General features: G+C 51.8%; 12 protein-coding genes across 12 annotated transcripts; 6 read left to right on the top strand and 6 right to left on the bottom strand.

Moving 5' to 3' along the window:
- Nucleotides 1-649: 649 nt before the first annotated feature.
- On the top strand, nt 650-2,490 carry N7473_008316 (uncharacterized protein; the record flags this gene model as incomplete). Its single annotated transcript, XM_057154256.1, has 3 exons — nt 650-689; nt 1,037-1,148; nt 1,520-2,490. The coding sequence occupies exons 1-3, from the start codon at nt 687-689 to the stop codon at nt 2,488-2,490; spliced, it is 1,086 nt and encodes a 361-aa protein (XP_057008594.1). The 5' UTR covers nt 650-686.
- Nucleotides 2,491-3,717: 1,227 nt separating this feature from the next.
- Nucleotides 3,718-5,051, top strand: N7473_008315 (uncharacterized protein; the record flags this gene model as incomplete). The annotated part of the gene is made up of 5 exons (XM_057154255.1): nt 3,718-3,892; nt 3,952-3,961; nt 4,048-4,203; nt 4,300-4,570; nt 4,635-5,051. The coding sequence occupies 5 exons, from the start codon at nt 3,718-3,720 to the stop codon at nt 5,049-5,051; spliced, it is 1,029 nt and encodes a 342-aa protein (XP_057008593.1).
- Nucleotides 5,052-5,813: 762 nt separating this feature from the next.
- N7473_008314 (mannosyltransferase complex subunit MNN9) lies at nt 5,814-7,013 on the top strand (the record flags this gene model as incomplete). The annotated part of the gene is made up of 2 exons (XM_057154254.1): nt 5,814-6,932; nt 6,993-7,013. The coding sequence occupies 2 exons, from the start codon at nt 5,814-5,816 to the stop codon at nt 7,011-7,013; spliced, it is 1,140 nt and encodes a 379-aa protein (XP_057008592.1).
- A 451-nt stretch (nt 7,014-7,464) lies between these two features.
- N7473_008313 (Zn(2+) transporter YKE4) lies at nt 7,465-9,087 on the bottom strand. The gene is made up of 4 exons (XM_057154253.1): nt 8,934-9,087; nt 8,702-8,852; nt 7,697-8,624; nt 7,465-7,641 (listed from the first exon to the last, which is right to left on the bottom strand). Exons 1-4 carry the CDS (start codon nt 9,066-9,068, stop codon nt 7,626-7,628), a joined length of 1,230 nt encoding a protein of 409 aa, XP_057008591.1. The 5' UTR covers nt 9,069-9,087; the 3' UTR covers nt 7,465-7,625.
- Nucleotides 9,088-9,301: 214 nt separating this feature from the next.
- N7473_008312 (nucleolar protein 16) lies at nt 9,302-10,073 on the top strand (the record flags this gene model as incomplete). Its single annotated transcript, XM_057154252.1, has 2 exons — nt 9,302-9,429; nt 9,509-10,073. The coding sequence occupies 2 exons, from the start codon at nt 9,302-9,304 to the stop codon at nt 10,071-10,073; spliced, it is 693 nt and encodes a 230-aa protein (XP_057008590.1).
- Nucleotides 10,074-10,309: 236 nt separating this feature from the next.
- On the bottom strand, nt 10,310-12,056 carry N7473_008311 (PEX28-32 family peroxisomal membrane protein; the record flags this gene model as incomplete). The annotated part of the gene is made up of 3 exons (XM_057154251.1): nt 10,310-11,624; nt 11,692-11,823; nt 11,896-12,056. 3 exons carry the CDS (start codon nt 12,054-12,056, stop codon nt 10,310-10,312), a joined length of 1,608 nt encoding a protein of 535 aa, XP_057008589.1.
- Nucleotides 12,057-12,876: 820 nt separating this feature from the next.
- Nucleotides 12,877-17,995, top strand: N7473_008310 (putative protein kinase; the record flags this gene model as incomplete). The annotated part of the gene is made up of 4 exons (XM_057154250.1): nt 12,877-12,976; nt 13,038-13,233; nt 13,346-17,366; nt 17,434-17,995. 4 exons carry the CDS (start codon nt 12,877-12,879, stop codon nt 17,443-17,445), a joined length of 4,329 nt encoding a protein of 1,442 aa, XP_057008588.1. The 3' UTR covers nt 17,446-17,995.
- A 228-nt stretch (nt 17,996-18,223) lies between these two features.
- On the top strand, nt 18,224-19,689 carry N7473_008309 (endoplasmic reticulum-Golgi intermediate compartment family protein; the record flags this gene model as incomplete). The annotated part of the gene is made up of 3 exons (XM_057154249.1): nt 18,224-18,311; nt 18,464-19,042; nt 19,181-19,689. 3 exons carry the CDS (start codon nt 18,224-18,226, stop codon nt 19,687-19,689), a joined length of 1,176 nt encoding a protein of 391 aa, XP_057008587.1.
- A 397-nt stretch (nt 19,690-20,086) lies between these two features.
- N7473_008308 (uncharacterized protein) lies at nt 20,087-22,209 on the bottom strand (the record flags this gene model as incomplete). The annotated part of the gene is made up of 3 exons (XM_057154248.1): nt 20,087-21,325; nt 21,383-22,093; nt 22,153-22,209. The coding sequence occupies 3 exons, from the start codon at nt 22,207-22,209 to the stop codon at nt 20,087-20,089; spliced, it is 2,007 nt and encodes a 668-aa protein (XP_057008586.1).
- A 623-nt stretch (nt 22,210-22,832) lies between these two features.
- N7473_008307 (RNA polymerase III-inhibiting protein MAF1) lies at nt 22,833-23,900 on the bottom strand (the record flags this gene model as incomplete). Its single annotated transcript, XM_057154247.1, has 2 exons — nt 22,833-23,789; nt 23,895-23,900. 2 exons carry the CDS (start codon nt 23,898-23,900, stop codon nt 22,833-22,835), a joined length of 963 nt encoding a protein of 320 aa, XP_057008585.1.
- Nucleotides 23,901-24,680: 780 nt separating this feature from the next.
- On the bottom strand, nt 24,681-25,538 carry N7473_008306 (AP-1 complex subunit sigma; the record flags this gene model as incomplete). The annotated part of the gene is made up of 5 exons (XM_057154246.1): nt 24,681-24,713; nt 24,896-25,170; nt 25,238-25,355; nt 25,438-25,471; nt 25,528-25,538. 5 exons carry the CDS (start codon nt 25,536-25,538, stop codon nt 24,681-24,683), a joined length of 471 nt encoding a protein of 156 aa, XP_057008584.1.
- Nucleotides 25,539-26,216: 678 nt separating this feature from the next.
- On the bottom strand, nt 26,217-27,484 carry N7473_008305 (MARVEL domain-containing protein). The gene is made up of 3 exons (XM_057154245.1): nt 27,244-27,484; nt 26,905-27,171; nt 26,217-26,839 (listed from the first exon to the last, which is right to left on the bottom strand). The coding sequence occupies exons 1-3, from the start codon at nt 27,283-27,285 to the stop codon at nt 26,630-26,632; spliced, it is 519 nt and encodes a 172-aa protein (XP_057008583.1). The 5' UTR covers nt 27,286-27,484; the 3' UTR covers nt 26,217-26,629.
- Between the last annotated feature and the right edge of the window lie 503 nt (nt 27,485-27,987).

The following is a 27,987-nucleotide window of genomic DNA, read 5'->3' as shown; positions in this document are numbered from 1 at the left end:
CGTTGCCCGCTGCCCGCCACTCTGGAGATCGGGTCGACGTGGATGATCCCATCCCAGGTACGTGATCTGTGAAGAACCACCCACACTCTAACCAGGGCTGTGCCTTGGATCGAACGTCTGGCTCGGGTCACCAGGCGACGCCGCGTGGAGGAATACATCGGGTGTTGTACCCAGAGGGAAAAGTGCATAGTTACCTAGAGGACACATAGACTCAGTATACCTACAAGTAGTATCTCCAACCTTAGACACGAGTTTAACGAAGTTTCACAGGTGCCTGGCCAGCTGAAGCTCTTATAAACCAGCTGTTCTCTCCTATTCTGTTCTCTCTCCTTGCTTCCCCCTCTGCTGAAGATTCTATTCCGACCAGATCCTCAAACACGTCGATAAAGCCCGATATTCCGCTCGATTCCATATGAGACTGGAACCCTTTCAAAGTTCTAGACTGGCTTGAAACCACCCTGGATCCACTCTACCCGTTGAAAGTCGGACCCAACTCCCAAGGGCAAAGATTATTGCAGAGGCGATTACGAAATCCCCTGTATGCTGTCGACAGCGAATCAGCAGGGGCTCGGACGGGAGACTCCTGTCGGGAGGATACTATAGGGTGATCCGATCCTATAGAGCGGTTATTCTTCGATTCAACAGTATAGACGTTTATAGACCCTAGAGTGGTGTTACTCGCAAATATGGTACGTGCTTGGCTTTTCTTTTCTTTTCTCTTCTTTCTTTCTTTTTCCATCTTTCCTTTGGTCCAGGAACACCGATGCCATCCGTTGAGAACCGTGGAATTGCGGCGCCCAGTGGAGCCCGAGTAATTCTGTGGTTCTTTCTATACGCCAGAGAAATCCATTTCAAACGCCTGTTCAATAGGCGTTCCATGAAATTTCCTGGCCCCATAAATGTCAATCCCTAATTTGTTGTCCCCGAATCCCTTGGGAAAAAAAAAGAAATGAAATGACGACATGCCGCTTCGTTGGGAGTGGAGCCACCCCGCAAGGTGAACACGCACTAACAGACCAACTTGAGGGAGAAACAGACGATGCGCCGCAAACAATTAAAACCAGCATCCACCTCCCCTTTTTCATACTCTTCCTCCTCGTCATCGTCCTTCTATCCGTCTTCCCTCAGCAGCAGCTCATATTCTGACAGTAAGTCATCCCATTTCTGATATATCCTATACAGACTCTTTCTCCATACATTGTTCTCTGAGTGATGTACTCCACATGCTACATCCCAACACCCAATGACTTCTATTCCCTTATACTTTCCCCCCTGATACCCAATAATCCCCATTACCCACCTATCATGTCTTGATACGCCTGGTCTACCAATAATTGGGGAGGGATGTCCGCCCTTCTTTTCTGTGTTTTCCCATTTGCACCGTTGCCGATTGCCGGTTGCCGTGTCTCTGCCCCTCCTTCCCCAATCCATCCTGATACATTCCTCAATTCCTCTATTTCTCTGGCTCCGACACGTGTGACATTCCGTCACCTCTCATTCCAAAACTGATCATCCTTAGGTCTTTCCTCTGGATCGCACTCTCGTTTCTCCCCCTCCCGCCCGCGGGACCATCTCGAGCATCTGATCCTCAAGCACGGCTACCCCACTCCCGTCTCCTTGTCCTCCCTGCGGGATTTGACGGCCACCTCCTCCACATATAACCCGCCCACCCCTCCTCACCCACGACGCTCTCGTCGATCGGACTCAATTCCCATCGACGCCTTTGAGTCTCTGACCCTCTCTGCCTCGTCAACCCGGCCCATTCCAATCCCTCGCCGCCGCCACGGCCTAGAGTTCGACGATCATCTACCTGTGACGCCGCTGACGGGCCGCTTTGATCACGACGATTACCTTGAAGACTGGGAGCGTGCCTCGCTCTCCGCCAAATCCAGACACCTACGTTCGCCGCCTCGGGCATCCCGTCCGAGCCGATATTACAACAATCCTCCTCCTCCTCCTCCTTCCAGCATGCGTGCCGACCATTCCCCCTTCTACTCCCCGGTTGCTTCACCCACCATGTCGCCCCGCCGCCCGAGTTCTCCACAACCCTCGCGCTCGCGCACCCAAAACCCATCCAAGTCCATGCCAGGCTTCCATCTCGGCAGCCTCCCTCGCTTTCACCCAGCGGTCTACCAGTCCAGCACGGGCGGCCACTCGGTGACCGGTCAGCCGCCATCGCCCCGGCAGTCCCGGCAACAAAATTACCGCACGACATCGGGGTCACGCGACATTAAATGGCAGTACCGGGACTTGCTGGATGGCGCAACGCAAAGTCCGTCAGCTCCGCGCCTTGATCCCCTGCGTAGCCCGGGTCCTGTCACCCCGCTGGCGCTCGAGTCCGCTGACTATCTGGCTGCCGGTAATGCCGGTAACGCGGCCCATGCTGCTGGTCAGCATTCGGGTCCGCCCCCGGACTTGGTGGAGAAGTTGATTGCGCACGAGAATGAAAAGGCTCGGCAGAAGAACCGTTTGTCAGCTAAGGGCCGATGATCGAGCGCTCCTTCTGTTGCCAGTTGGACGGCATGCCTCGCAACTATAGCGACGGCTCCTCTTTCTGCTCTTGCATCAGAACCGGTGTTTTTTTCTTCTTCTTTTGAACTTCTCTTTCCTTGGTCCCATCCTTATGTTTCTCTCTACTTGACGGTGTTCCGGGCATAAAAACAAAGACCTACGAGCGCTTCGAGGTCGAGCATCTGCGCATGGGATTATGCCTCTAGATTACCCTTTTCTTTTCTTTCCAATTCTTCTTTTGGTCGTTTTCTTCCCGTCGGATATCTTTGGTTTCGGATCAGAGCAGAGTTCGTGTTTCAGGTTGTTTTCTTTTGCATTACGATAGCATATCTATACCCCCCGCTGGTCCACAGTACAGCGATAAGCATTACAGTTTCAGACTAGTCTGACCATTGTTCTGTTGAATTTCATATTTCCTTGAAGGCTTCTGCCACCTTATGTTTCTGTTTGTATATTCTACGTAAAGTAAACCAGAATCGATTCAACGCCATCAAGTCGATAATATTACCTGTCACTGTGAGATGCCAACAGTCGCAGTAGTCTATCCTCAAGAGACGATCCTCTCTCTACCCTCGAAAATCCTTTACCTATCTTACTTATATTTTCGTTTTTCCATATTCGTCATTGTTGTTCTATTGAACAAGAGAATTGCGGGGACCAATGCCAAGGCCCTGCCCGGTCTCTCTAACCTTGGCACCAATCTCCATCGATCTTCAGATCTCAAGATCTCCAAACCGGAATACACACATACCACCCGAAGATGATCATCGATCTCATCCACTGTTCCTCACTTTAATATCCAGATGCATTCACTGTACTGTAGTTAATCACCGATCGATCGATCAAAACCTCATATCAACGAATCATGAACGTTCAACCAAGACGTTGATGACTGAGGCATCCACCAAAGCGGATCCCGGAGGAAGAACACAACTCCCCGGGGGTTGCGGGGCGGATTTCATTAAAGACTTTCCGATCTCGCTCGCATTCTCAATTGCTTCTTTATACAAACAACGCCCCCTTAATCGCACCTCGCGACAACCTGTTTACCTGTTTAGCTAGCCACAAGTGCCTGCCTGTGCCAGACGTCCGTCCGCTTTTCTACCTCGGCCCCCACTATTGGAATCCTTACCGCGACGAGCGAACAATTTCCCGGCCTAATTTGGCGCCGCTGACGCACGCGTCGGCCTTACCTCAGAAATAACGATGTCATCGGCGCCGGCGCCCTTGGAGGTTCTGTCCACTTCTACGATGACGGAGAAGAAACCGGTTGTGACAAAGAGCGGGAAGGGAAGTGGGAGTAACGCGCCTGTCGCGGCAAGCAAGTCGAATTACAAGGGGTTTGTGGCTGGTGTGTTTTCAGGGATTGCGAAATTGAGTGGTGAGTTTGGTCGTCTTAGAGTTTTGTGATCAACGTGCTAATCTTTTTGAATATTTTAGTTGGACATCCGTACGTCATTTGAGGACCCTTTGTCCCTTCGCTTAGTGCTCGCCAGTTGTGGATCGAGATTAATAACAGTTGGTTTTTGTGGATAGATTCGATACCGTCAAGGTCCGATTGCAGACCAGCAAGGATGCGCACTTTAAGGGACCGTTGGATTGTACTTTGCAAACTGTGCGCAAGGAGGGTGTGCGGGGATTATACAAGGGCGCTTCACCTCCGCTGGTCGGATGGATGATGATGGATTCTGTGTGAGTATCCCTTGGCATGACGATCCCCCTCAATCCGATGGATCAATGGGAATAATCTACGAAATATCGGACACTAATAATCCCCATGTGAAACAGTATGCTAGGATCTTTGACATTATACCGACGATTGCTTCTGGAGAACGTCTTTTCAAAGCCCAATCTTCGTCAATATATGCCCTTCTCTCGCAGTCAAGACCTCTCAACACTCCCCTCCTTCGGCCATGGTATTGCAGGTATCATGGCTGGCACGACAGTCAGTTTCATCGCAGCCCCGGTCGAACACATCAAAGCTCGATTGCAAGTGCAATATGCAGCAGATAAATCAAAGCGCATGTACAGCGGACCAATCGACTGTCTTCGCAAACTGGTAAGCCTCCAAATCCACCCCCTCAACCTCCAACCAAACAAAACAATCTAACAACTCAATCCAGCTCCGCACACATGGTATCAGCGGTGTATACCGCGGCCTCTTCGCCACAATGTTCTTCCGCTCCTTCTTCTTCTTCTGGTGGGGCTCCTACGACGTGCTCACCCGCTACATGACCAACAACACCAACATGTCCGCTCCGCTAATCAATTTCTGGGCCGGCGGTATCTCCGCGCAAATCTTCTGGCTCACATCATACCCCTCCGACGTGGTGAAGCAGCGCCTAATGACAGACCCAATGGGCGGCGCGCTTAATGATGGACAAAGACAGTTCCATAGCTGGAAGGATGCTGCACGGGCTGTTTGGCGGGAGCGTGGGTGGAGAGGATATTGGCGCGGGTTTGTGCCGTGTTTCCTCAGGGCGTTCCCGGCGAATGCAATGGCTTTGGTTGCATTCGAGGGCGTGATGCGTACCTTGTAATGCGTACCTTGTCTTGAACAGGACGTGGTTGTATCAGGACCGCTCATAGCTCCTTGAGTTTGTACATAGACATAAAAAGGTTTGGTATATACGGGAAGCTTATGAAATGAGAATAGAAACCATATTCTCAAAGACTCATTCTCTACGAGACTCTGTCCATTTGCCTGCAGGTTCAGTTCGTATGTTCAAAGATACACCGAGCTTATCCCGAGCTTAGGAATGTGAAATGTTGACAAGCCGCTTCCGGCAGACGGACAGCTGTTTCGGGCATCCCGTGGTAAGATGTTCAGGAAACTGATTCCCAGAGAGTTCATACAAGTGAGCGATTGGGCAGGTCCATCGTGTTCGAGATTGTGGCTGTTTAAGGAGGGGTCCCCGATTCAAGAGTTGCATAGGTGAAGCCAAGTTCTGGGCATAGTTCTCTTTCCGGCCCTGTAAAACCGAACACTCGAAAATTAGACTTGAACATCATTGTATTTTTTCTCCTCTTCAAATCCTCATCTTTCAAACACAAATCCTTCGGACTCCGGACCAGGCCGTCCGTGTAGACAAGGAAGCCACTCAATTAACCAATTGATAATTGGTCACTCGGTGGGCCAAGATTGAGATCGCCTGCTAAGACAACGCTGGGCTGCCTAAGGCCAACAACCAGCGCCGCTGATCGTCGTTTCAGATCTGAGCTCCCGCAATTCTACAAACTGTCCAACTACTGCAACTTCAACCTGTCAAGTCCACCATATCGCAATTGATAGGGGAACGGCCATGGCCGTCGCACGCTCGATGCGCCGTACGAGTCCCATCAGCATCGTGCTGGCTGCACTGCTCGCCTTCGGCTTCATTGTTTTCATGCTATCACCCTCCACGCCAACCGTCTCCGCATCCGCAACAGCTGCCTCCTCACAACAGCGCCAACAAGACGCCGCCGAACACCCTCTCTCCCCACCGACAAAACCCTTCCTCAAATCCCAGTCCCTCCGCAATGGCATCCAGGCCGCCCCGCCAGTCGTCCACTATAACCTCAACAACCTAACCAGCTCGAGTGACTCCATCGCCAACCGCGAGCGCATCCTCATCCTCACTCCACTAGCCCGCTTCTACCAGGGTTACTGGGATAACCTGGTCAAACTGAGCTACCCACACGAGTTGATCTCCCTGGGCTTCATCGCACCGAAGACCAAAGACGGGAACGCTGCTGTTTCCGCGCTCGAGAAAGCTATTCATACCACGCAGTCCGGACCCATCGATAACCGTTTCGCAAGTATCTCGATTCTCCGCCAGGACTTCGATCCGCCACTTCAATCGCAAGACGAAAAAGTGCGGCATAAAATGTCTGCACAGAAAGAGCGTCGCGAATCCATGAGTCGCGCGCGTAATAGTCTCGTTTTCACCACGATGGGACCGAGTACATCATGGGTTCTCTGGTTAGATGGCGATATTGTCGAGACCCCTTCATCTCTAATCCAAGATCTCACAAAACACAATCAACCCGTCATCGTACCGAATTGTTATCAGCGGTACTACGACTCAAAGTCCAAGAAATGGGATATCAGGCCCTACGATTATAACTCGTGGATCGATAGCCAGGAAGCGCAGAATCTCGCTGCGGAAATGGGTCCCGATGAGATTCTGCTAGAAGGGTATGCAGAGATGCCAACCTATCGCACATTGATGGCCTATTTGCCCGATTTCAAGGCCTTAGATCCGCATCGGATAGTCGCGTTAGATGGCGTCGGCGGTACGGCGCTTATGGTTAAAGCAGATGTTCACCGTGATGGTGCCATGTTCCCTGCTTTCCCGTTCTACAATCTTGTTGAGACGGAGGGTTTCGCGAAGATGGCTAAGCGGTTGGGATATGCGGTCTTTGGACTGCCGGATTATTTCGTATGTATTCTTCTAATGGGTTTCTATGAAAGATAGACCTTGCTAACAGAAGAACTATAGGTCTACCATTATAACGAGTAATCGGGACTCGCAGGTGTTCCTATTTTAAGATGACCGATTAAACATGCAATGCATGTATCGCGCGCTGTGCGCTCGATCTGCATCTTCTATTCGCAGGGAGAGAGACGCGCCTCCAATGTCAACCACCACATCACTCGGCGTCTTTGATTTTCTTTTGGTATTATCTTTGTTCTATTTCTGATTCGTGCGTTTTTGTTTCGTGCTCTGTCTCCGCGTCTTTCTTGGATTTGTTGCCCCAGGTGCAGTTGAATCCGAGTATCTGGTCTCGCGTGGGAACAGACCTGGTACCGAACTTGGGTTGAGAAGTCGTTTCCATGGCAGTTTTTGGTCTGGCGTTTAGAATTTTTGGTTAGACGTTGGAAGGCGCTTGCATACGATGTTGGTTCACCGTCAAATTAGATGGGATTGGTGTGAACCATGGGATCACTAGATATACGAATGAGAAAGACCATCTATTCAGACAATTGGTGCATAGGTGACTCTTGAGGTATATTGCCAAACTCTCAAGATCAATGCCAAGAACGAAATTGAATTCTACTATTTTACCCCATATACTAGGTCGCGGGCTACCCATTACCTTCTGATTATAAATTCTCACATATATCAAGACTTTTAGTCCCAAGAGATACTAAAATCTAAGTCAGTAACGACGCTCGTCAGAAAGTAGAGTGGCATGTACTCACACAAGCATAATGCCCGCTCCAACAGCAACAGCCAAGAACTGGACAAGGGTCTTCCGAATCTCTGCACCCTTATCCTTACCAGTCTCCAACAACTCAGGGATAACAGCTACTGTGCCCACATACAAGAAAGTTCCCGCAGTGAAAGGAAGCAACATATCACCCCACTGGAGACTGGTACCCCAAAGTCCCGCACCAGGGCCAGCGGCCGAAACGGCGCTATTACCCCCGAACTCCTGGACAGCAATACCAATGAAAGTTCCCAAGAACGCACCCACGGCAGTGACAAATTGCGCGCCCATAGCCTTGCGCTTGGAGAAACCGGACTGGATGAGGAGGGCAAAGTCGCCGACCTCGTGGGGGATTTCGTGGAAGAACACGGCGACGGTGGTCGTTGCACCGATGGTGGGGGACGCGTAGAAGGATGAGGACAGGGCGAGACCGTCGGTGATGTTGTGGGTGAAGTCTGCGATAAGGTTGAGATATCCGCCCAGCTTGACGCTAGGGTTGATTTCCTTCTCCGATGTAGAATCCTCCGAGACCTCCTTGCCAGACTTGCCCGACTTGCGCTGCTTCAGCTCGCCGCTCTTTTTGCCGTTGGCTTCGGAGCTTGTCGTTCTTGCGGCTGTTGATTCGGCGTGGGAGTGGCCGTGGGAGTGGTCGTGGCCGCCCTCGCCGCCTGTGGCGATGCGCAGAGCCTTGTCCATTGCAACGAAGGTGAAGAAGCCGACCATAATGCCCAGACCGAGCAGGAGGTTCTTGTTCGGTTCGACCATGACGAAGCTCACGTGGTCGGGGGAGTCTTCGCCAAGGAAGATCTCTGGCAGTAGGTGGAAGAGGGTGTCACCGAGCAAGCCTCCAACGGCAAAGGCGACCATGACAGATAGCGATGAGGGGTCGATGTTGGGAGGGCATAATGCCAGGAGGAAATCTATGAATATCATGATGATATTGTTAGACAATGTTCAATTTTGCCTTTCGAGATAGTCAACGAGATGGGAGACATACTGGGAGGTCCGGAAATATACAACGTGGCCAGGAGGGAGTTCACAGCTGGGCTTCCAGGGAACAGGACAGCGAAGATCTGCGAGGTAAGACTCGCAGTCTCCGGCGCAGAAGCTCTCTTGTGCTCATTGAGAGCTTCAACCAGAGGGCAATTCTAATACAGAGTGTCAACAACTGGAATGGGGGCCAAATAGGGTCTGGAAGCTCAAGTCGACCCCAGCTCGTGATGTATTACCTGCAATTGCTCCTCAATCTCACCAACAGACAAATCGCCAGGGCTCGCAGTAGCAGCGGCCAACGCCGAGAACAAAAGACATCCAGCAATGAGGGCAAAGCCCATGCGGCGCGAAGGCATGAATCGCGAAGCCATTGGTGAAGAACAAACCGAGGGCGTATGCGGTAAACGAACAACAAGGGAATAAACAGCCCGCGTGGGTAACATCCGCTTATCGCCACCAACTGATTACTTTATCGGACCCTCGAACAAACACGCCAAGACCCCAGCACCGAGGAGATGCAAACACAAAAAAGTTTCGATAACGCCGATACTGATTGAATTCTACGATTCCTCCAAACCAAACATCCACAACAACACTCGCAAAGATGGGCAAGATTCTACAGAAAAAGAAGGCTCGTTCCGGCCTCTCCAAGGCCAAGGCGAAGAACAACCGCCTCAAGAGCGGTAACAAGAAGATCAATGTGCTGGGCAACGCCATCATCGCTCAAAACTGGTATGCGGGAAAACCCACGTCGAAAAAAAAAAAAAGTAGAGATCAGATCATATTCGCTGACATTAATTTCCACCCCTAGGGACCGTGATTTGACCCTTACACAAAACTACAAGAAACTTGGTCTGCTGCACAAACTCAACGCCCCTACCGGTGGTAAAGAGCGAATTCCCGGCCGCAGCGATCTCACCGAGAAGTCCAACTCGCTCTTCATCAACGGCAGCGCAGTCGCCGCCGCGCAGATCGATCTCGGCGAGACAAAGGTCGAGCGTGACCCCGAGACCGGCAAGATTCTGCGAGTCATTCACGACTACGATGAGATCGAGGTTGCGGGCCAGAAGCGGCGGCGCAATAACCCGCTCAACGACCCTCTGAACGACCTATCAGACAACGAGGATACTCCCGTGGTTTCCGCCTCCAAGGTCGTCCAGCAGTTGGAGCGCCAGGCAGACATGGAGGGACAGGGCGAGAAGGCCAAGAAGCCGCGTCATCAGAGCACGCGCGAGGGAGAGTGGGTTTCGCGGTTGATTGAGAAGCATGGCGATAATATCTCGGCTATGGTTCGTGACCGCAAGTTGAACCCCATGCAGCAGAGTGAGGGCGATATTCGGAGGAGAATCAACAAGTGGAAGAAGGGCCAGGCATGATACCGAGGAATTCGTTTCATTTCAGCATTTGGTTAGGGCGAGTTCGGCGTTTTGTCTTTTTTACCACCAATTTCTTCTGCTCTGGTGGTTGTTTTTACGAAAAGTATCTCTTTCTATACATATTCACCAGGAAGATGTACTTGGACGGTGTATAATTAAAACACATGTCAGAGCTATCGGTGTCTGCTACATACATATCCTTCTTCAAATATTGGTATCGTTAGGCAGTCGTACATTCAATTATGGCCAAGCGTTGAATACGTGACAGTGACAGATCCAGCTGGTGGGAGATTCTTTCGCTGCACGATTCGCACCCACCGACGACGTCGCCACTCTCCTACTTCATACGCAGCAGGTGATGTTTCCTCCCAGTCTCCAGATGACTTCGCCCGATGTTTGCCCTTTGCCGGCGAAGCAACCTTTGATTTGGATGAGGGGGTCGACACGTCCAGATCACCGTACGCCGTAGGAGTTACTTCATCGTCCTCTTCTCCAGGCGCAGTGGTTGGCTCAGAGGGCAGATCCCACACCCAACCACCAACTTGGTCAATGATGGCGTTGCCCTCCGGGGTGACCCCGGGGAGCTCGAACCCAACACCTGTGATCATACGCTCGACGACCCACTCACGACAGTCCAAATCAAGCTCCCACTTCTTGCTCTTCCATCTCCAACCAGACGGAGCCTGGACGTCATCAAAGAACCGGCATCCCCGAGGCCGGTCTCCGGCAATGCGTGAGGGCGACAAAGGGTCATATGGTTGAGGGCTGAAGAGGAAATTCTCCCATCCAGACTCTGACGTCCCTGGTGCCCGATGCTGGAGCTCATAGATTTCAACTTCACGCTCTTCAGGGTCGGTGTCAAGTGAGATTTCTGCCAACTGTTCCAGTGCAGACATTGCTACGGACGGGTCCTTGGGAATCGCGGCGCCAAATCCACCGTGGGTCTCATCATCATCGGAGTCCAGGTCTGATAATCCACCACCTACATCTTCCAGTAAGCCCTTGACAAAGCTCTGCACTTTGGGATTAATGGACAGAACGGCCGCATTTCCGCCTGCGAGCATGATCAACTTTAAAGGCAAAAGATGCGCCATGAGGAATAGCACCGCTGTGGCCACTGTACCGCCGAGGAAGATAGTCGAGGATAGCTTCTCGTTGGAGAAATTCGTTAGCGGAGCAACCACTGATATGATCGCATCATGAGCATCTGAAAAGTCTGCCATGACATTCTGGAGATCTCGCATATTGCGGAAGAAATCCTTCGAGGTCTCCGAGGCCGGCTTGATCGTTTTTGCCGGTGCCAGTGCCGGTCCTTCATAGGAGTAGTATGGAACGATACTAGACGTAGATGTAGAAGGTGGTGGAGGGTGGCGAGTTATAAACGCCGGCACCATGATGAACAGGAGGAGAATCACCAAGGGTAGAATCAGAACCAGGTGCGGATCCAAGCAGATAAAGGAATAGACAAATAGAAAAGAGATGGTATGGGTTGGTGTTTCCCAGCTTAGCAGACGTTCAGCTCGAGTCTGAAAGAGAAACACTACGCCAATTCTATACCACATGATTAGCTTTTCTCGGTCACGCAGTCCAGTGATTAATGACTCGGCTTCCTGCTCACCTTGCATTAAAACGGCGGAAATTGTTAGACATAGTTGGTAGACTAAAGGGTGGCCGCTTGGGGGATGCCACAAAGGCGTCCCCGGAGTTGGCTTCATCTTCGTCGTCGGCGGGAATGACTTGCTGTAGAAGTCTGTGATTGCCACGGTTAGAAATGAGCGGATCGCCTGTATAGGAGCCAGATCTGGCGGTGTGAATATATTACTTGGAGAACAATCTATCTTGGATAGAGCTTTTCGACTGCGTCGATGATCGCGAATGCGCACTGTCTGTAGAGCCGCTCCTCTGGCGCCTCGGCTTCTTGATGTCTATCATGGGGACAGGATCGTCACGGTTCACCAGGGCGTCCGGGGTGTATTCATCCATGCTGAAAAGATGTCACCATGGTCTATAGGTGGACAATAAGAGGGGAAGTGAAAGAGAGAGCAAAGAGAAGGAAGCAGAGGAAAGGCAGCTGAGGAATAAAATCGGCGAGCTGTCGAAGCACATGTGCTTCTGTCGATGCCTGCTGAATCGGGCCAGGGTCTTTTTCTGGGGTGGGCGGTACCGCGTATTGTCAAATCATCACCGACGGGACTAAAATAGCGGGACTAACGCTGGTAATTCTGGTATGGTATAGTAAGGTCCTTCAGTCCGCAATCAGGGGAAGTTTGGACTTGAACTAGTTAGTCGAGGAAAGCGGCATGTTTACTCTTTTGACTCTTTTCCTCTCATTGTCACCTCACTCTCTCTCCACTGGAAGCTCTTGTTTTACCTTCTTCTGCCATATTTTGCACCATTTCATCTACACTCTCCATTGTTGGTGTTTGTTGGTGGTGGATCCCCCTATAGTATCCATCGCGACCGCCTTGTGCTCTTGCCCCAGCAACACGACTAAAAGCTACGCCGAAATTATTTCCCCAGTGCTGGAGCCCAAGCAAAAAAAGCAGCCCACCAAACACCTTCTCCTGGCACCGCAAATCGGCCATTTCTCTCGCCTTGCTCCCGAAATGGACCGGTAACCGCCTCTCGACGGGTCGCGCAACTGTGCTTAGGGCTCTTCCTTATTTCTTGATCGTCGAGGAGGCCCGCTCTCTCCTGAATGCCATTGCCGTCGGACCCTGACACGTTTGGGTTTCGTCTGTAAAGTGGGCTGTCAATTTGACGCGGATCTCCTTTTCCCACAGCCCAAATGGATTCCTGGACAATGCCGACAAAACCGGCGCAGGCCACGGGGAGGGGTCTAACGGGGACATCCCAATCTCGGGGATCCAATCCATCTAGACACGACGACTCGGGCTCTGGGGGTAAGGATATCACCCCTCTTGAGTGCATTGGGGTATACTCAGCTAACATGATCCTTTACAGCAGAAACTCCGGCCCGTAGACGCTTGCAGAAGGCCGCCTCAACTACTTTCCATATGAACACCTCCACCAATTTCGATTCACAATCCTCAAGGGGCGTTGCAGGCCCGCGCTCAGGGGAAACAAGTAGGAGAAGATTGTCCATCAGAGGTCCAAAGGCTCCTCAGGGGCCTCGCCCACAAGATGTTTCGCGCGGGAGGTAGGCGCCACTTTTCAACAACCTTCAACCCCTCCCCCTATCTCGCCCGCACCAGAGTTGGGTTGGGGAATTGCAAACAATCACCAAAAAGCTAACTACCAATAATTTATAGCAAACCCTCCGCCACCTACTTCCACTCCGAGAGCTCTTCAATTGATTCCACAAACGATTCGGTCAGGGGTTATAATCTTCGATCTACCAGTGTGGGAAACCTGTCGAAAGCGGAGGCCAGCCAAACCCCGACAGGCGAGAAAGGGGAATTTCTGGCACCGATCAGTTTCGATGACTTCCACAATAGTATCATGGCCGAGCCCAGTCTCAATAATTTCCCCATGCCTGGTAATGGCGGCGCGGGAATCGAAAACCGGGACTCTGGATTGTCCACAAACAGCTCCTGGACCACTCATAGCTACGAGAGCACTGCTTCGGAACGGGCAAGGGGCCCTGCATCTCGCCGGAAGAGTGAAGTCCACCGCTTGAATGGCCAGACGCCCACGAACTCGGGGCTATCGACTGCCCCCGCTAACTCCCGCAACCGCCGCCAAAGTCTTGCCCAAACACCCGCCGCGGCCGCCACGAGTGCGCGAGGCTCGCGCAAGTCAATCAGCTCCGGTGCATTCGCGCCTACCAACGCATCTGCTAGACGTGCTAGTCTCAGCGCTCGCAAAATCAGTGTCGACACGACGCGAATGGATACGAACAATTTCCTTCGCCCACGGGCCCAGCAACCAGACCAAGCTCCAGAAGATTACAAAGTTCCATCATCGGTGCGAAGTCTGAAAGCGAAATCCTTCCAACCGTCTCCGCGCGAGCCACGCAGCACGTTTTTAACAGCAGCGAGGACTACGGATCATACAAGATCTTCTTCTACCAATGCGGTTCGTACGCCAGTCAAGAATCCCGCTGGGGCTAATGTCGCAAACACAACACCTTCCTCATCATCCAAGCGCATGTCTACCATGCCGCATGCCACCGGCTTGGGCGCGCGCACCATTAGTCCCACAGATGCACGACGCATGAAACGAATGTCAATCGCGCCTCCTGCACCACCGATGCCACATACCCCTCCCACGCAGACGGAGCCTCTTCCCACCCGACCCGTGTCCACAAATCAATCCCCATCATTTATCCCAAGGAAGAGCGTCACCCCTTCCTCCAACCGAACAACTCCTGACCCGAATCGCAAGTCATACAGCTCCGGGCTCTCGCTGTCATCGAACACTAGCTACAACTCTGTCCGAAACTCTGGAACTTCACTCCAACCTCGTCTGTCTCAGAATTTCTCTTCATCACGTCTACCAACCCCCAAACCGCGCACGGAACAAACCTCAAAGGATTCTGAGGAAGAGGTACCGCCTGTTCCCGCAATTCCTAAGGCTTATGAATCTCCGAAGGGTGAGCTTGAGGCGCCCGTCTTTCCTGCGCCGAGAAAGTCAAGCTTGCCGGTTGATATCAGCCTTCTCAACATTGCACGAGACTCTGATTCCGATGCCCTCGGCGCTCTTGGTGGTCTTGGTGGTCTTGGTGTTACTGGAGCCGACAATACTGACATCACTAATGGGCGGGTCACGAAAACCCCCGAGTCGCGAACGCGAACTTCCACGGTGCTGGGTCGCAAGGGCCTGCAGCCATTGAAGCTGCCGCCATTGAACTTGCTTCCTCTGGGGACTCCAATGACGACTAAGATTGAGGCGTTGAGGGACAGAGAAGCTGAAGAGAGGAAAGCCCACACCCCTTCAAACCAAGTCATCTCAAAGACACCCAGTACTCCCATGACTGCCTCCAAGGCGAACTTCTGGTATCGTGATGAGGATGACAAGGGGCCAGCTACCCAAGTTCGCAGCAGCACGTCGCATTTCGCGCTAAGCTCCATCTCCACAGCTGGACTGCGCACGGCCAGCAGCACCGATGCCTTTGGCCCTACAGATACGCCCAATGGCACTCGCAACATCTCACCCTATGCCTCATATACGCTCCCGAAGTCCAGCTCCGAGTTCAATGCTCTCCGTCACCAGGCGAGTGGTGATTACTCCAACCGAGTATCCCAATCTTACAAACTTACTGGGCCTCGACCTCAGACACAGAGCGCCATCTTCGCGCCAGCTGCTGAAAGGCTTAGCCACATTTCGACACCATCTGAGCCCGAGAGTACCACTGTGGTGCCTGCTTCTACTCTGAAAGACCGACTGAATGTGGCTCGCCTTCGCAGCAATTCCAAGGCAAACCTTTCGTCTGAAGCTGATAATGACCGCGTCAAGTATGATAACATGCCGCCACCAAAGCTTCCGGCTTCTGCGACATGGAATAATCTCTCTTCCGTGACCTCGACCAGCCCTGTTACGAAGACTTCCTATCTCAAGCCTCGACGCCAGTCATCCGTCTCGAGTATCACGAAACAGGCTGCTCCTCGGAAACCGAGTGTCAGTAGTGATCGTAGTGTCCCCCTTGAGCATACTACTACCAATGAGTCCACGGGCAGTGACCATTCTCACAACCGTGCTGCGGGCAACTATGTGTCCCCTGTTCACAAGATTATCAGCTCTGCTCGATCCAGCGCGGCCGCTAATTCGCGGTCGGCTGATGCCAGCGTTGACGCGGATACCGTCATTGCAGATGAAGAAATGAGGCGATTGGGCGCAAAGCGGAAGGACTTTGAAACTGCGGCTAGGCAATTGGATGAACTGCGTCGCAAGGCATGTCCAAAGGATCGTGTCAGTCCAGCCCAGGCGCTTAAGATGGCAAACTTGAACATCTTCGAGCGTGGCGAGATCATTGACTACCGTGATATCTTCTTCTGCGGTACCCAGAATGCGAAGAAGCATGTGGGAGACCTGCACTCAGGCGCTGCAAACTTTGGCTATGACGATGATCGTGGAGATTACAACATCGTCATCGGCGACCATCTTGCCTATCGCTACGAGGTTGTGGATGTCCTCGGCAAGGGAAGTTTCGGACAAGTCGTGCGCTGTGTTGACCACAAGACTGGTGCTTTGGTCGCTGTCAAGATCATTCGGAACAAAAAGCGATTCCACCAGCAAGCTCTCATCGAAGTCAACCTTCTCAAGAAGCTAAAGGATTGGGATTCTGAGCGCCGGCACAGTGTGGTTGCGTTCGATCAGAGTTTCTACTTCCGCGGTCATTTGTGCATCTCCACTGAACTGTTGGGCATGAACCTTTACGAGTTTATCAAGGCACACGACTTCCGCGGATTTTCGCTCAAGCTTATTCGCCGTTTCACCAAGCAGATGCTCAGCAGTCTGGTGCTGTTGCATGCTAAAAAGGTCATTCACTGTGATCTGAAGCCCGAGAACATTCTTCTGGTTCACCCGTTGAATTCGGAGATTCGCGTGATCGACTTCGGATCCAGCTGTTTCGAGAATGAAAAGGTCTACACCTACATCCAGAGTCGTTTTTATCGCTCTCCGGAAGTCATTCTTGGAATGTCATACGGCATGCCTATCGACATGTGGAGCTTGGGCTGTATCCTGGCCGAATTGCTCACCGGTTATCCCATCTTCCCTGGTGAGAACGAACAGGAACAGCTGGCTTGCATTATGGAGGTCTTTGGTCCGCCCGAGAAGCATCTGATTGAAAAGAGCACTCGCAAGAAGTTGTTCTTCGATTCTCTTGGCAAACCACGCCTGACTGTTTCGTCCAAGGGTCGCCGTCGCCGTCCAAGCTCCAAGGACCTCCGGCAAGTCCTCAAGTGTGACGATGAAGCCTTCCTAGATTTCCTCTCCCGTTGTCTCCGCTGGGATCCCACACGTCGACTGAGCCCTCATGACGCCTTGAAACATGAGTTTATCACCGGCGTCAAATTGGCTACTCGACCTCGGATGTATGCTGCTGCGTCACCCTCCAAGAGAGTAACCACAACCTCCAGTGCGCGCCCACTTCCCGAGCCTCCTGGTGGTACCCTGAAGAGTGCTCGCACTCGTGATGTTTCAGGCACCTCCCCAGTCAAGGGCAGCAGTGGAAAGCGGCACTCGACGGTCACCGGTCTGCCGCCATCTAGCCCTGCCAAGCGAGGGTCAAACACTTCCACTATCTCAGGGACTGGCCTGCCTCGTGCTTCTGCACGCAGTATCAGTGGGAAGCCCGACCTCGCCACGGCGGCGGCTGCGACCAGTCTGGTGAGTTGAAGATGCTGCCAGCTATGCCAGCACTAATCAAGACAAGAAGTATGCTGACCAGCAACAGAGGAGCAAATAAGCGGTTTCTATCGCCTCTCTCCGCCGTTTTCCATATTTATTATTCCATGCCCCTTCCCCTTTCCTCCTCAATGCCCTGTAATCATAATTGTTCTGATTTCTCGTTTTTTTTTGGCCTGTTTTATTCTCATGCATCAGGTGGTATGTCATGTCAGCTTACGTTGGTCTGGTTCGGTGAACCTATGGAGATGAATCGAGACGACATACATCCTATACCCATTTTATGTTCGTTGAAAGCATTTGCATCTGGGCCTTGATATGATTCTTTGTTGCAAGGGTACTGCGTCCATGTCCTCCGATTCTCACGTTCGCTTTTTCTTGCTATATGACGACCCCCTCTTTCATCAGGACTTTCTTTTTGGTCCTGCTATCTGTACATTTTCTTGTTCTCTTATTTTATCTCCTTGCATCTCTCCTCGAGAGCTTGGCTTCTTCCTGATGTGGACGTTCATGGAGAGCATTCGGATTGGCAATTAAGCTTGCATTTGCTATTGAAAAGACATTTTACCATTGTGTGTACAATAATAATTCAACAATCAGTTCCTCTGGGTTGTTTCATATTGTAGATAGTTGTTGGATTGGGAGGACATTCTTGCTTTGTTCGGCACATCAAGTCTACCGAGGGGGCGATGATCAACTGGCGGATCGCGGCAATCGGGCTACTTGGCCTCATCGCCTTATCTGACTTTATTACTCCACTCCCCCGAGCCTCCCCCAACTTTCTGCAATTGGGCGACGTTTGCTTCCCTTCATGTCGCTGTTGGGCCTGCACATTCGCAATGAATGGCTATGAAAAGAGTGGTCTCGACGAGGATGCCTTTGGGGACAAGGGTAGCTTGTCAGGGCTAAAGACCTTTGATGCTTTTCGTGAGTTTACAAACACGTCCCCGATTCAGGAACAAGGAACACAGCCAGGAACATGTCCTTGACACAACACAATACACCGTTCTATACTCTGATAAACACCAATTCGTCATAGAATCAATGAATAAAGCTAACTAAGAACCATTCTCTACCAGCTAAAACCAAAGCATCCTATACAACACCCACCACCCGCGGCGGCCAATGGACAGTCCTAATTCTCGCCATATGCACGCTCTTCAGCTTCCACGAGCTCAAAACATGGTGGCACGGCACAGAACAACACCACTTCAGCGTTGAAAAAGGCGTCTCCCACCAACTCCAGCTAAACCTCGACATAGTCGTGCACATGACCTGCGACACGCTCCGCGTCAACATCCAAGACGCCGCCGGCGACCGCATCCTGGCAGGCGACCTCCTCCAACGCGAAGAAACCTCCTGGAAACTGTGGATGCAAAAGCGCAACTACGGTTCGCACGAGTATCAGACTCTAAACCATGAGGAGACGGAGCGGTTGAGCGCGCAGGAGGAGGACGCGCATGTGCACCATGTTATGGGTGAGGTGAGGCGCAATCCGAGGAGGAAGTTTGCGAAGGGTCCAAGGATGCGGTGGGGGGAGAAGGCGGATGCTTGTCGCATTTATGGGAGTTTGGAGGGAAATAAGGTGCAGGGGGATTTCCATATTACGGCGCGTGGGCATGGATATCGGGAGTTGGGGGAGCATTTGTCTCATGAAGGTGAGTCCTTTCCTGGTTTTTCGTTTATACTTCGGATTATTCAAGGGTTTGCGATTGCAATTGGATCGATGGTCTTCCCAAATCCCTCGATCTACATCTATCCACCCTCCCCTCAACATCTACTAACTATCCATCCAGCATTCAACTTCTCCCACATGATAACCGAACTCTCCTTCGGCCCCCACTACCCAAGCCTCCTAAACCCCCTCGACAAAACAATCGCCGAAAGCGAAAACCACTACCACAAATTCCAATACTTCCTCTCCGTCGTACCAACCCTCTACACAAAAGGCCGCTCTGCCTTTGACGCCTACACATCCAACCCTGGCGCCCTCGAAGCCCGCCACTCCCGCAACACAATCTTCACAAACCAATACGCGGCAACCAGCCAGTCTGGGCCCATCCCCGAGTCTCCGTACTTGATTCCGGGAATCTTCTTCAAGTATAACATTGAGCCGATCTTGTTGCTGGTCAGCGAGGAGCGGACGGGGTTTTTGAGTTTGATGATTCGCGTGATTAATACTGTCTCGGGGGTTTTGGTCACGGGCGGTTGGGTTTATCAGATTTCGGGGTGGGTGGGGGAGTTTATGGGGAAGAGGAGGAGGCAGAGTGAGGGAGTTTTGACGGGGAAGCATTATTCGGATTGAGGAGTTTTTATATTTTGTTTTGATTTGAGTTTTTCGTTGTTCTTTCTACTGCATTGCCTTGAGTATAGGAATTCATTGCATTTGATATTAGTTTTGAAGTTGCGGGTTCAGAATCTATACTCGCTCAGTGGGGTATACCTCATCTGGTAGCTATTTGTAGTCCGTGGATATAAAACCTTTTGGAGCTCAATTGTAAGGGCTTTGAACTGTCTATATGTTGTCACATAACTCTTATACCATAGCATGAGCACCTAGTTTAATTCATGAAACCTTTTATAACAAGCATCGTGGTATATAAAACTTGAATACGCCTCCACCCCATCAACCCATACCCCATACCATACCCTCCTAACCAACTGGAGAATACATCTGCAGAATACACACCGAAGCTTCAAACTCAAACCTCAAAGATCTGCCCCAAAGCCAAGCCAGGACCCTCAGCCCCAGCTCGACTATCAACCAAATCCAAACGCCAACCCTGCCAGTCACGCAACTTGCCCTTAATCCCACGCACCCACTCCACCCGCTTGCGAGCCTCTTCTTCAGCCTGGGCGCGCGCAAACTCCGCCTCATCGAATTCCTCTTCCAGATTCTCTTCGGACAAGAGTTCAAGACTACCGCGTGTAGCTGGGCCGTGGGGGTGTGGTGGGTTCGACGAGCCAGCGCGCGCGCGATTACCTCCCGTGAATGCCGCGAAGCCACTAGACAATACATCTGAGAATGACGAGTGCTGCTGCTGTTGCTGTAGGGCCATGCTCCGACGGCGGGAGTGATCGGGTCTCCCGCCGACTAGGTCGACGTCGTCGAAGGCGTTGGCACCAGCGTCACCTGCAGAATCTGGTCCTTCGTCGGAGTGTCCCTGGCCAGCCAGTTCTGAGCGTTTGTCCTGCCAGACACCGCGACGCAGATCGAAGTTTTCGCCTTCTAACTCGCGGATCCGCCGCTCAAGACGCTGGCGCTCTTCGTCTTCGAGCTCGTCGAGGGCCTCGTCGTCTGCGCCGCCGGCGTCACGCTTGCGCATGCGATCACGCTCTTCGCGGAGACGGAGGTTCTCGTTTTCAATGCTGGCGAGCTTCTTCCGTAGGACTGCGGTTTCTTTCTCTGCTTTTTCGCTCTCGCGTAGCCTGGTCTGGTGTCGAGCTTCTGATTCTTTGTGTAGGTTACCCAATGCTTGGAGTTTCTTGTCTAGGGTTTCGATCTTCTTTTCACTCTCGATCTTTTCATTCTTCAGCTCTTCGACTTCGCGCTGTAGTGATTTGATGAGGGTTTCGGTAGATGTCTTGTCCACGCCTTCTTTGACAGCTTTTTCGGAGGCACGAGTGAGGGCTTGCTTTGTGTCATTGAGCTCACGCTGTGACTTCTCAAGGGCAGCCTTACTCTCCGATATTTCCTCTTCTAGGGCAGCCACCTGATCCTCATGCGCGCTGTTCGAAGATGTCTGCGAAGTAATTTGTGCGCGCAAGTTAGAGATCTCCAGTTCCATAGACTCGATAGTGGCAGACTTGGATTCCAACTGGCGCACAAGATCTGCGGGCGGTGATTCTGACGGCCCTGGTACAGAGATACTCGCATTATTGCGGTTTGACCGGGACTGAAGCTGTGAGTTCTGCCGTTGTAGCGAGGCGATCTCCTCTTTCTGCCATGCAAGTCAGTTCAATTATTCCCCGGTACGACAGTTTCAATGAATCCATACCAAAGCCTCAATACTAGCAACCTTCTCCTCAGCCTGCTTCAATTGCTCCCTCAACTCCGCCCCATCCACACTAGCCTCCCGCAGATCCTCTAGCTGGTCCTCTGTTTTGCGCCAGCGAACCGTTGCATCTGAAAGCTCCTTCTCCAGCCTCTTATTATCCTTCTCCAGTTCTTCGATCTTCGTCGACTGCTTCCGAAACACTTCGTGGACAGACTCCCCGTCCCCGGTCAAGGGAGGTAGGGACTGTGGTGGGGACTTGAGAGCCGCTGGAGATGGAGCGCTACCCTGGGATATAGAGGTCTTGCGGAACGATGACGAGCGCATCTTCGACTGAATGGACAGGGACGGCTGGCGGCCGTGCCCGGCGCGAGGGGTATCCAGACGTGCAGGCTGCGGCTCGGCCTCTGGATCAGGAGAGGTGGGAGCGGGGGGCATGGGCTCGACAGGAGACTCGACAGGTTCGGATGGTTCACTTGGTTTTTCTTGTGATTCTAGCTCTGCTGGTTGTTCCGGGGTCGCGGCGTCTGGTAGGGTCTCCTCTTGAGGCTTCTCATCGGCGGGGGTATCTTCTACGGGAGGGGTAATACCCATAGTAGCCGCAGGCTCTGTGGTAGCCTCGGATTCTTTGGGAGCTTCGGCATCTTTGGGTGTATCTGTGGCGGTCGAGGCCTTCTTGCTGGCCTTCTTCTTTTGCTTCTGGAGCTGGGCCACCTGCAATAGCACGGGAGTGGTTAGTGAACGCAATAACATTATCAGCGAAACGAGCATACCCTTTTCTTGGCGGCGGCGAGCTTCTCAGCCTTGATGCGCTCCTCCTCGTCGGCCATTTTATAATGTTCAAGGGGTATCAATGGGTGCGGAGTAGTTGTGTCGGAGTGGAAGGGAATGGAGAATGGACAGCTTTCCCCATTCGGCGCACGGGCCACCTCTGATATACACCAGACATGGGGCAAGTAGATAAAAAAGGATACACTTACGGATCTACGGATCTTTGCTTACGATCATCATGATGTCTTTCTGCAAATTATGTCTATCCTTGGAACAGACTTTGAGTTTCCACACTGCTGTCGTCTGAGCTAGTCGTCCCTGTCGGACCAAAAAAATGCTGAAGCAATCGATTACGTAGAATCATTTAGTGTACGTCCAAGAGAAATAGTAGATTATTAGAGAATATAGACAGGAGCAGAAAGAAAGGTATCAGCATCAAAGTCAGGAGGGGGCGGCGGTTCATATCAGTCTTGCTTGTTCGTAACGCCCTCGTGACAGAAATCATATAATGCAGGTTGAAATGCTCCGTCCATCGAGTCTCAGAACCCCAACGCCCCCAGCTAAAAAGACGAACGATAAGACAGACCAAATCACCGATCAACGGGAATGGAAGAATCAGACACAATCAAGAAATCAGACATAATGAAGAAAGCAGAGTTCAAAAAAACCAGTCGTGGATGCCTCATATCTCCATGGTATCCACAAGCTCCTCACTCATCGCACGGACCATGCCCTTGCTGCCTCTGCGCGAACGAGATTCCTCATCACTGAGGATGTATTGATCGTCATCATCCGCGTTATCAGAATGATGCAACGAGGACTCAGCCCGATTCCCGAACCAGTACCGGGCTCGCTTGCTCGAGCTCAAGTCGGGTGTCAGGTATCCGTCGTCGAATGTCCGCTTGCCAGTAGGCGTAGTAGCAACCTCGCTATCTTCAGGAGGTGTGTGGCTGAGAATTGGAATTGCACGGAGATAGAGGTAGCAAACACGCTTCCTCAAAGGGTTGAAGAAGAAGTAGTGCAGGCTCCAGATCGCTCCGTCATCGGCGTCGGATGGGTCCTCTTCGGGAGAGTACGAGTAGACCGAGCACTCCTTCAAAGACATGTGCTCATCCATAATCTGCCACATCCGAGGACCCCAGGCTGGGGAGCTAGAATTGTATGATCCAGAAAGGGTGGCTGGCGATGATGGAGAGAGATCGATTGACTCGCGAGGGCGGAGGTTGAATAGTGTGGAGTTGACCTGGTTCATCACGCGCTTCATGTGTCGCTCCCGCCGGAAATCAGTGGGTCTCAGCACATGTGAGAAGTCGTAGTCCGGATGGCTGGCATTTAGCGTCGCGATGAGATAGGCAAAGGTGCGCCGACTGGAATGCTCGCTCAGGGGGCCAAATGGACTCGATCGGGATAGGTTCAGCGTCTCGGCCGCATCGTGAGCGTTTGGTGGGGACAATGATGCCGAGAGACGTAGGATAGATTCATATTGGGCTTCAAGGGATTGTTCGATGTGATTGTAGAGTTTTCGATCGGATCGGGCAGCCTTGGTTGTGTACAAATCGCATCCCCCCACGATGTGACAATCCGCTGTATCGAAGTTTAACGAGCTCGTGACATCCTCGAACTCGGGAAGAGGTAGGAACTAAGCAGAGAAAGGAATTGATAAGTGACTGCGACTGAAGTGATGATGGCACGATGGATCTCGGCGAGATCACCACGGCGACCGAGGGAAGGAACGGGGACCAACCTTCATTCTGTCCAAGCACTGTGACTGTCAGAGATCTGAGTCGGTGAAATCTGCTTTGAGATTGTGATTCCCCTGCTTAATTGAGAGATCTCACGATAACCTCGTTGGTGCTGAGGTGATGGATGATGACGCGAGGTAGTCGCGCCGGAGACGGAGGTGCTGGGGCCGATCGGCGATAACCGCAAACAGGACAGATAAGGGGGGAGTGAATCTCCGCGACACCGTCCAGTCCGGGTAAGTTCGATTTATATAACAAAAACGAAGAGGAAGGAGCGAGTCAAGAGCGATAAGGAAACGGAAAACTGATGCGATGCGATCGACCACGACCAGGGAGGAGGGGGAGGAGATGCGTTGCGACCGGGGATCACGTGCTGGGATCCGGGGGGCCAGTGAGAACCCGCGCTGACCTCACGGGCGGATCAGCCTTTTGGGTGTCCAGTCGTCGTTGTTAGCAGTGCGTGGACGGAGTGGAATGAGTGGCCGTGGGTTCCAGCATTGGTCCAGCATGGACCAGCATGCTGTCTGAGTGGTCTGACTGGGACAAAGTGGGCAAGTCTTGGTCAAGACTGGTTCGGGCCAGAGTTCCATGGGTCCAGCCTGGCTCTCACAGCCCGACTCGGTCCAAGTTGCGCGACACATCTTCTGAGTCCTGAAAATGGGCGCCAGTGATATTGATTAGTAGGTAAAAATAGAATGGAAAAAAACGCTACGCCTGTGACAAAGAGCCAAAAGAAACGAAACACAAAACAAAACCAAAGAAAGAAAAGAAGTCTCGAATCCCGGTCGCTACATGATCTTGGTGACCACATCCTCCTCAACCTGGGGCGGAGAGCATTAGCCCGATTGCGCCTGGGAGAGAAAGGGGAGGAGTATAAGGTCAATGAGAGACGGGGGATGGGAATCCCAACTGCCAGGCACTGGCTGTAGCACAGCGCATGACAGGGTATTCCCTGGGGAGAAGAAGAAGAAGGGCAGCAGGGACAAAGCATGGTTGAACTTACCTCCATGTCTTCCAGGCTGTCCTGCTGGCTAATGCAGCGAAGCACATTCTTCTTGCTGCTTTCTTGCATCTCGCCCGCTAGTAATAGCTCGTCAAGGATGAAATATGCTTTCTGGAAATTGAAGATGATATCCAGCTCGCACACGTTCCCATAGTATTTGTCCATCTGCTCGACGTAACGGTGGACGATCTCGAGGGTGATCAGCTCGTTATCGGTCGATGCGCAACCGGCGATGAAGAAGAGGGAGGCATAGCGGCGATAGACGACTTTGGAGTCTGGCAGTCATGTCCTGGTCAGCAGGGCTGTGGGAGTAGTAGTTCGGGACCGCGGAGAAGAAGCCACCTTTGTATTCAAGGAAATTGCACATCCGCGTCCGACGGGAGAGCACAAGTTGAGTCACATCCTTGATGATCTTGGCCTTCTCCTTGGGAGAGAGAGTGGTGAACCACTTGGCGAGACGCTGTGAGGGAGAAAAATTGGGTCAGTCGGACCTCAAGCAGGTTGGAGAAACGGGGTGGGTGACGAGGGGGTTCAACACGCACTACTTTGCCCTGGCGGGACAAGAGAATAAGGTAGCTGGAACTAATGTTAGATGATATTGATTCATTGCAATGCTCATCTCACGATCTCACCTGATGGGCATTGTGATGAAGTTCTGGGAAGTGGAAAGGGGATGGCGAAACGGGAGGTTGGTGCTGTCAAGGCCGTGGCGGACCCGAGCTTCTGGAGAAATTCTTCAAGTGGAGCAGAGGGGAGATGCCCCGCTACCGAGCCCTAGCTTGAAACTGCCAACTGGGGAGTGTTGGAAGATAGTTGAACAAGATGAAGAGCAGGTGTATTGATCAGATGAAGAGGATCTCTAGTGAAGTCAATGGACTGGGATGTTGTGTCTCTCCCGCGCACGGATGAATGAGTCAAGGCTGCCGCCCCATGGCTCATGAGAATCCAGCAACTTGTACGTCATGCGAGCAATCTTCTAGTTACCATTTCAGCTTCTCGAAAATAGAGCAGCATTACATTATAAATATCAGTAGGGTTAAATCTTTGTTGAATTCTATAGTAAGCCCACAATAGACAACTCTTACGGTCGGCGAATATAGTGCCGCGCCTTGTGTAAACAGTCAGAGCATATAACTCGCCAAGGACCACTCAGCCGAGCCCATTTAACCAGCTTCCATAGGTAGAAACGCCATTCTGACTAGTAAAGAAACTATTTACAAGGCTTACTAGCTTTTCAAAAGTAAGAGAACCTCTCAAAAACTCTGACATTGCCCAATCAATCGGTATCAAAGCTCCAAAATTAACCAATATTATTAATGACATCGTAATAGCACAGCAGCATCCAAAAAGCATTATTCCATCTCGCACCTTGTTGCGCGGTATCATGGAGAGAATTAAGAAAAGGGAGCCTGCGTCTTCATCATCCAATTTTCGTTTTCCGTTTTCCATTATCCAGGAGGAAACCACAGGTGGACATCAGTACGGAGTATATATCTCCTGATGATTTCCACTTCAACCGGATTGTCAAGTCATATAATCATTCAACCGCCCATTGCCGTCAACGCCGTTTGAAATCACATAGCATGTTGCGTGGCGTCACTGGTGCGAAGCCACCAGAACACTATCGTATCACCTTAGAAGCAAACAGGCTTCTGAACTAGATTCCTAGACGAGAAGCCTCGTATGAGATTCCATCCAGGAATCTGCCAGCCTGATCTCGTCTTGTCTGCAAGCTTAAACCTGGGTCATGTTAGGGCGGCGGCGGCTACCGCTGCGGCCACGGAGGTTGACAGTAGACGACCGGGACATGAACACGGAGACGATGACAGAGGCCATGTATCCAGCCCAGCCGAACCACAGGAAAGCCACTGACGCTTGAGCCTCACGGCAGCGCTTCGTCATGTTGAACGAGCCATTGGTAATTTCGTTGCTGATCAGATAGGACTGGGAAAATCAGTATATTTTCACGGGAAGGATAATAACGATATAACTGCGATAGGATAAAGTACCTGGTTGTTGCAAGAGTGGCAGGTCAGCTTCGCAGCGAGCGCGATAGCCGCGCAGAAGAAGAACACGCAGTTGAGCGCGTCGACCACGACCATAATGATCGGGTGCAGTGCCCAGTCCGAGTTGAACGAGGCCGGGACCAGGTAGATGAGTGAAAACATCGAGAACGCCGACACAAACATCGAGTAGTTGACGGTAGCTGGGTTGCCCGCGAACGAATCAGCGATCATGTTACCGACGAGGGCCATGATGAGCAGAGTCCACAGGAACTATAACGAAAGACAAGGGCGTTAGTAAAAGCATATTTGCGCCATAGCTCCATAGCTTAATTCGATGCATACCTCCCACACACGCAGGCCCAACTGGACACCCCGTAGACCCATTGTGAGTTTTAAGGCGGAGCTTGATTAACTAGTGAGGAAATAGAGTAGATCGCGGTTCGCGAAGAAAATCGAATACAAGCCTTGAGCTGTAGGTTAGTGTCGCGGATGGACACCGAGTCGAGGTGAAAAAAAGTACTGCGGGATGTCGAGAGTATGACAGGGATGTGGCAGTGGCTTTAGCAATTCCTAAAATTCTTCAGGGCTCTCGCTGCGATTATAAAAGATGCGGATCGCCCGGAGGATGGTGATGACGATATAGAAAGGCTAACGAAGACCTTTGCTACGTCATGCATCGACGCACTCGGGAGCCGGCGGCACCAGAGCAAATCGGGGTATGATCAGGTTTGAAAACTATGCGACCAGCAAAATATAGGGCGACTGCTTGGTCAATGACCAAATGAACTGGTTGAAACGGGTCATCGTCAACGATGAGACGATGAGCTTAATTGAGGGCTGTGAGAGTGGTTCCTCGGACGGGCCGGCTGTCCCCATACTACAGAGCTGCATACCTCGCAGAAAATTAAGGCGACAGCTCATTATGAAGCCCGTATAATGTTACAAAGGGGGTGCGCCCGCTGTTAACCTTTTACAATTTTTGCGGCAAAAGAGGGGGATCGTCTCCGTGTGCAAATCATTGCCTTTCCGTTGATACAAAGCCTGTATCATGCATGCATGGCACACTTGGGTTAGTAGGACTCAAAG

Source organism: Penicillium subrubescens (assembly GCF_028828155.1).
Source record: "Penicillium subrubescens strain IBT 31985 chromosome Unknown utg000005l_segment0_segment0, whole genome shotgun sequence".
Classification (NCBI taxonomy): domain Eukaryota; kingdom Fungi; phylum Ascomycota; class Eurotiomycetes; order Eurotiales; family Aspergillaceae; genus Penicillium; species Penicillium subrubescens.
The sequence above is the reverse complement of the archived record's forward strand: the minus strand, read 5'-3'. Positions and strand labels throughout refer to the sequence as shown.

Bases quoted from the DNA above. Each gene is read 5' to 3' on its own strand.
- N7473_008313 (XM_057154253.1), bottom strand. From the start codon at position 9,068: ATGGCTTCGCGATTCATGCCTTCGCGCCGCATGGGCTTTGCCCTCATT. The intron at 8,853-8,933 runs GTAATACATCAC...ACTCTGTATTAG, and splicing joins AGATTGAGGAGCAATTGCAG to AATTGCCCTCTGGTTGAAGC. The intron at 8,625-8,701 runs GTATGTCTCCCA...TGATATTCATAG, and splicing joins GTATATTTCCGGACCTCCCA to ATTTCCTCCTGGCATTATGC.
- N7473_008305 (XM_057154245.1), bottom strand. From the start codon at position 27,285: ATGGGTCTACGGGGTGTCCAGTTGGGCCTGCGTGTGTGGGAG. The intron at 27,172-27,243 runs GTATGCATCGAA...CTTTCGTTATAG, and splicing joins TGGGCCTGCGTGTGTGGGAG to TTCCTGTGGACTCTGCTCAT. The intron at 26,840-26,904 runs GTACTTTATCCT...TGATTTTCCCAG, and splicing joins GCCACTCTTGCAACAACCAG to TCCTATCTGATCAGCAACGA.